A 6,000-nucleotide genomic window follows, 5' to 3' on the forward strand; every position below is an offset into this window, starting at 1 on the left:
TAACTCACTATTAATCATACTGTAATTTTTTTCACTTTAATTGTATAAATAACTTTTATTTACTACAATATAAAAATTTAATGTAATTGCTATGAATATTTTTTTGTCACTATCCAACATATATTGAAGTTCAAAAGATACAAAATCTATGTCAAAATTTTATTATTATGTTTATTATTTGTTCTTTGTGTCATTTTGATCAAGTGATGTATTATAACTTTTATTAGTGTATAAAAAAGAGATTATTATAATTTAAAAAATTGAAGTAAACAAACATTTAAAATATATTTTAATTTGAATATTTGTTTTCCTTTTATTATTATGTTTATTATTTGTTCTTTGTGTCATTTTGATCAAGTGATATATTATAACTTTTATTAGTGTATAAAAAAGAGATTCATTAGAATTTAAAAAATTGAAGTAAACAAACATTTAAAATATATTTTAATTTGAATATTTGTTTTCCTTTTATATTTTTTTGAAATATTTTTTAATTTTATCAACTAAGTTCATCAATGTTGTAGTTTGCAAATTTAATAAATGTTTTGGTTCACATGAAATTTTATTTGGTATTCTAATATAAAATGTAAACAATTATAATTTATTTTAAGGTATTTGGCATCGAAGAAAATCCTCCTAATATTGAATATTTCATAATATTATGTTTTCTTTACCGTAATTTTTTTTCTTTTATAAAAATTAATATTGAAGTAGTTAGAACACGGGTACGGGTATGGGTACGAGATTATACCCGTTACCCGGTGGGGATGGGGATGGGAAAAAAGTTTGATACCCGTTGGGTTTGGGTATGGGGATGGGGATGAATTTTTTATGCGGGGATGGGTATGGGATAGCGAAACCCGTCCCCGCCCCGCCCCGTTGCCATCCCTAATAGTGGCCCTTACAACAAGTTGGATAGAGCAAAGCAAATAGAAACCCATGCCCTATTCAACAATAGAGTCACTAAAGTAGCTTTGAATCAAGAACAACCAAATTCAAATTTTGTATACTACATTTACTTATCCATACACGGTTTTTTTGCAAACATTCCCTATATTATTCAATTTCTTTTCCATTTCTAAGAAGGCACTCTACCTTGTTACAAAAAATTCTATCTTATGAAAAACAAAGATGATGTACGTTACCATAAGAAGACGCATCTCAACGGAAGAGAAAGAATATGTTGGGAGGGGAGTGCCACTGTAAGGGTTTGAGAGTCTCGTTTGAAGCCCACCATAGAACAGGACCAAGAGGCACAAGTTGAGCACAATGCAGCGGTAGACTAAGAGGGTTGAGCGGCGACAATGGTACTGGCAAAAAAGCTCCTTTAGGGCGACAATGCCAGCCTAAAAAAAATGTTGTTCGGTATGAAAGAGGCACACAACAATGGTGAACGAGGCACAAGTGGAGGATCAAAAACAGGTAGAACCAGCTGCGAGAGAAAACAAAGAACCGGAACAAAAGAGAGAAATGAAAAGGCACGAGCTTTGAATAAAAACATATACTACGTCAATTCTCTCTAACAATTGATGTAGTATCATGTGTTTTTTTTAAGTTCAATTCAAATGTCATACTACATCGACTACCCGAACAACTGATGTTATATTATTTTCAGTATTTACGAAATTGTCACCGATATTTTCTTATTACATAATTTCATTAACGAGTTATAATAATAATTCATAAAAAGTATCATTTTTCATGACAAGTGTAGTTGTAATCATTATAAAATGAATTATATTTTATGACAGTTGAATATACTATCATAAAAGATACATTTTTCTTTTAAAAATTTTGTTTATTTAATCAATTTCTACTTGTATCGTAAAAAGTGCATTTTTTTTCTTCTAATTTTTATTTATTTAATCAATTATATACTTGCATAACAAATACTTTGTATACAAGAAACACTTATATGACAAAGATTTTTTAACAATACAAGATACACTTATATAACAAAGATTTTTGAACAAAAAATTTTAGTGATTTCATACATTAACTATAACAAAACTTTACTGAAATTTAATTTAAACAACTACATATAAACATGATCATTACAACAAATATTTAAAAGAAAAAAATGTCAACTATCTTGAACTTCATGTAACACATCATTCTTTAATGGGATAAGTAATTGAGTATCTACATGCTTAAATATTTATTCAATCAATAAAAGATAAAAATAGTTAATTTTTAAATATTTAAGATATTTGAACTAATTGTATGTTATCTCTCTCTAAGAGACACTATTTTTTACGATATGAAACACCCATATATTTATGTTGATCATAAATGTGAAAATCACTTTCCAAAATTGGTTTAACATGTGCTCTTGGAAACACAAGTTAAGGAGGAAACTCTGGATCACAATTATGCAAGAAAACGTGAACATCAAACACTTGTTCAAAGATGCAATGCATTGAGAAACTATATAAACCACAACAAAGAGTGGGAAAATATGCATAAGAAAAATTAACACTAATTAACAACACTTGATTCTTCATTCAACATAAGATGGACTCCCAAAATGCAAGCTACAATGTTGGGCAAGCCAAGGGTCAAGCTCAGGTCTACCTTCAACCTCTTCTCTTTGTAGTGTGTTGATGTTCACGCATGCTCAATATTCATAAATCATTGAAAGGTTTTTGTATGATATTGCAGGAAAAGGCTAGCAACATGATGGACAAGGCTAGTGATGCTGCTCATTCTGCTCAAGATTCCATGCAACAGGTTCTTCTATTCTTTGTTTCCCAACTTTTATCTAAATCAAAGCATGTTGTAACATTCATGTTTAATCCATATTTACAATAATATTCATATTGACATTCGAATGTAAAGAGTCTTACATGGTTGTTGAATTAGAAAATAAAATGCATGATAAAAGTAAGTGTATTTTATTGTGTATAGGCTGGGCAACAAATGCAGGAAAAGGCACAAGGAGCTACTGATTCTATCAAGAGTGCTTTGAATTCAAAGAATTAAAAAGCTAAATGGATCGTTAATTATGCTTGACTTTCTTCCCTTCAAATAAACCTTGTTTTTGTTCATCTACATATTTTGTAGAAATATCATTCTTTTTTTATATTAGATGTATTCATCTTATTTCAATTTGTAGAAACATCATTCAATTTTATTTCAAATGTAACCATTTTCCTTTGATTTGGGAAACCAGATTCTTTAATGATCAAAGACTCAAAGTTTTAAATATGAATGGTTCTAAAATCTTGTAGAAAGACATTGCTAACACCAAAATGTTAGATCTAGCCATTTATAAGTACATTTTGTTGAGTTCCTTTCAACAAGCAACAAGTTTATCTATCAATTAAATTACTTCTCAGTCCTACAATTTGTTTTAAATTCTATTAGGCAAACATTTTGGAATTTTGAATGCAAAGCATTTTTTTTGGATGAATTGAAACATTTTTCACTTAATTAAAATTATGTTAAATTACTCTTTTGGTCCTTATATTTGTCAAGTAATGTCAAATTAGTTCTCTAGTTTTTCTTTGTCTCAATTTGGTCATTGTTTTTTTTAAATGATTCAATTTGGTCATTGCCATCAATTTTGACCAAACAATCTTAAAGCCAACTCCACATGTCAATTTGTGATTTTTTTATTTTTTTTATTTTTGAATTTTTGAATTTTTTATTTTTTTCACAATTGTGTCACACATAAGTTTAAGAACTAAATTTCAAGTTTAAAACAAAACTCAAATTTAAAGTTTTGTATAAAATTTAAGTTAATTTGAAAATATCTTTAGAAATATTATTAATAGAAACGTTAATTTTAGTAAAAATATCACCATAAGATTTACAGAAAAAATAAATTGAGTCTCAATTTAAGGAGGGATAATACTGTTCTACTTTTACAAAAATTAGGACTAAATTGAAATTAAAAACAATTATAGGAAACAAATTGAATCATTTTGACACGTGGCACAATTGCGAAGTGACACGTGTAAAAAAATATTAATTAACACGTGGCATTGATTTTAACATCGTTTAGTCAAACTAACAGTAAAGACCAAATTAAATCTTTTTTAAAAAAATAAGAACTAAATTGAGATAAAAAAAAACTTGAGAACCAAATTGACATTACGTGACAAATAAAAAACCAAAAGAATAATTTAACCTTAAAATTACAATTGTAACTTAATAAAAAAGGTATTTTAATTATTTTATTCAGTTTGATTTATCTTTTTGATAAAAAAAAACTCAATTTAGTTTCTTATATTTCAAACTCTAACGTGAATTTTTTTTTCCATTTACACCGAAATGAGTGAGATTACACATTTGTTTTATTTTCTAAAATTAAAAAGTATAATATACTTATTATGAGTTTCTTAAAATGATAAAATAAATCAAAACTTAGAGCAATGTCAAAAGAAGTAAACTCAATCACAAGAATTATTTTGTTGTGTTAGACTAACGGTCTTTCTTGAACAGTTTAACATTAATAACCTAATATAACATATTTTTTTGTCTAATTTTAATGAGATACATTTATGTCTTTGTAATAATATAAGATGAGAATGTTCATTAGTTAAAAGATAACATTCAACACATCCTTCATCATAGAAGACATAAGTTCATTTTTTGTTTTTTGTAAGACTAAAATATACAAAAGTTGACTTACGAATGTCAACGAAGATTTTAACACAATAAATCAAATATTTTCTAAAAGTGTACATTAAATTTGGTATTATTAATATAAATAAATAAAGGTGTATTTTAAATTTAATATTATCAATATAAATTTTAAATTTAATATTATCAATATAAGAAAGGGATGTTAAGAATATAAGATATTTTATATATAACATGATGATCGCAAAAAAAATAAAAAATAAAAAGTTGTCGGTTAAATGCTACCTCCAATTGATAAAGATCATTTTTTATAATGATTAAAATGCACTTTTTATGTGAATTTTAAAGCTGACATAGATACAACTAACATATAAAAGTATTACTTTTCATGATAGTTGAATAACAATGATAGTTGAATAACAGTGTTATAGAAATTTCACTTTATATATTAATTTTAAAGATTTATCTGAAAAAATATTGAAATATGTCACTTCATTATAAAAAAATTATTAAATAATGATTAGTTTTAGTGATTAAAAATATGTTTAAAGATTAATTTAGAGATTAATTTTCTAATTAAAATTAATTTAGAAATCAAATTTTTCTAACCAAAATCTTAATAACTAATGTTAGTGACCAAACTTAGAGATCAAATCATAATAGAAATTATTTTAATTGTCAAATTAAAAACCAATTTGAAACTAGAGCTGTCAAAATGGTTATAACCCGCAAACTAACACAGTTCACCACGGGTTGAGACCGGGTTGGGTTGAAAAAAAAATTAGAAATTTCAATACGGATCAAAAATGAACCTAACCCACTAAGAACCCGACTCATTCGAATTGAACCTGTGATGAATCAGGTTAGCTCACCAACCCACTAATAAATTTTAAATATTAAATATATATATATATATATATATATATATATAATATTAAAAAATAAAACCCTAAATCTAAATGATATTCTCTTTAATTCACCACTGCATCTTTTGTTTGTTGTTGTCATCTTCAAACTGCTGCTACCAGACTCAGCATTATTTGTTTGTTCATATTTTCACGGTTCTAACTTCTATCTCTCATCTCTCCCTTACTTTCACTTCATAATTTATTTTGAAACCTGCAAAATATTTTTAATTGGCTAAAACCCCTTTGAAAAAAACCCTTCCTAATGCATTGGTTTCTATTTTTGTGGTACCATGTGTTCGTTTCAAAGATATAAAACTATTTGTTTTCCTTCTTTTACATTTTTTTCATGTGTTCTTTTTCAATATGCAACTTGATGTAGTTGTTAGATAAGTGGCATCCAAGAATATCTTATAAGTATCTTGCACTAACCATGCTCAAACGAGTTGAATACTGGTAATTTATTGGTCCCTTATATATTGTTTTAAAGTTATGCTACTTACACTTT

The 6,000-nt window shown here is 26.6% G+C and overlaps 1 protein-coding gene across 1 annotated transcript; it reads left to right on the plus strand.

Moving 5' to 3' along the window:
• The first annotated feature begins 2,465 nt into the window (after window positions 1–2,465).
• Window positions 2,466–3,157, plus strand: LOC114180287 (stress-induced protein KIN2-like). The gene is made up of 3 exons (XM_028066576.1): window positions 2,466–2,568; window positions 2,662–2,730; window positions 2,908–3,157. Exons 1-3 carry the CDS (start codon window positions 2,515–2,517, stop codon window positions 2,980–2,982), a joined length of 198 nt encoding a protein of 65 aa, XP_027922377.1. The 5' UTR covers window positions 2,466–2,514; the 3' UTR covers window positions 2,983–3,157.
• Window positions 3,158–6,000: the final 2,843 nt, after the last annotated feature.

Source organism: Vigna unguiculata, chromosome 4 (assembly GCF_004118075.2).
Source record: "Vigna unguiculata cultivar IT97K-499-35 chromosome 4, ASM411807v1, whole genome shotgun sequence".
Classification (NCBI taxonomy): domain Eukaryota; kingdom Viridiplantae; phylum Streptophyta; class Magnoliopsida; order Fabales; family Fabaceae; genus Vigna; species Vigna unguiculata.

Bases quoted from the DNA above. Each gene is read 5' to 3' on its own strand.
- LOC114180287 (XM_028066576.1), top strand. From the start codon at position 2,515: ATGGACTCCCAAAATGCAAGCTACAATGTTGGGCAAGCCAAGGGTCAA. The intron at 2,569-2,661 runs GTCTACCTTCAA...ATGATATTGCAG, and splicing joins AAGCCAAGGGTCAAGCTCAG to GAAAAGGCTAGCAACATGAT. The intron at 2,731-2,907 runs GTTCTTCTATTC...TATTGTGTATAG, and splicing joins CTCAAGATTCCATGCAACAG to GCTGGGCAACAAATGCAGGA.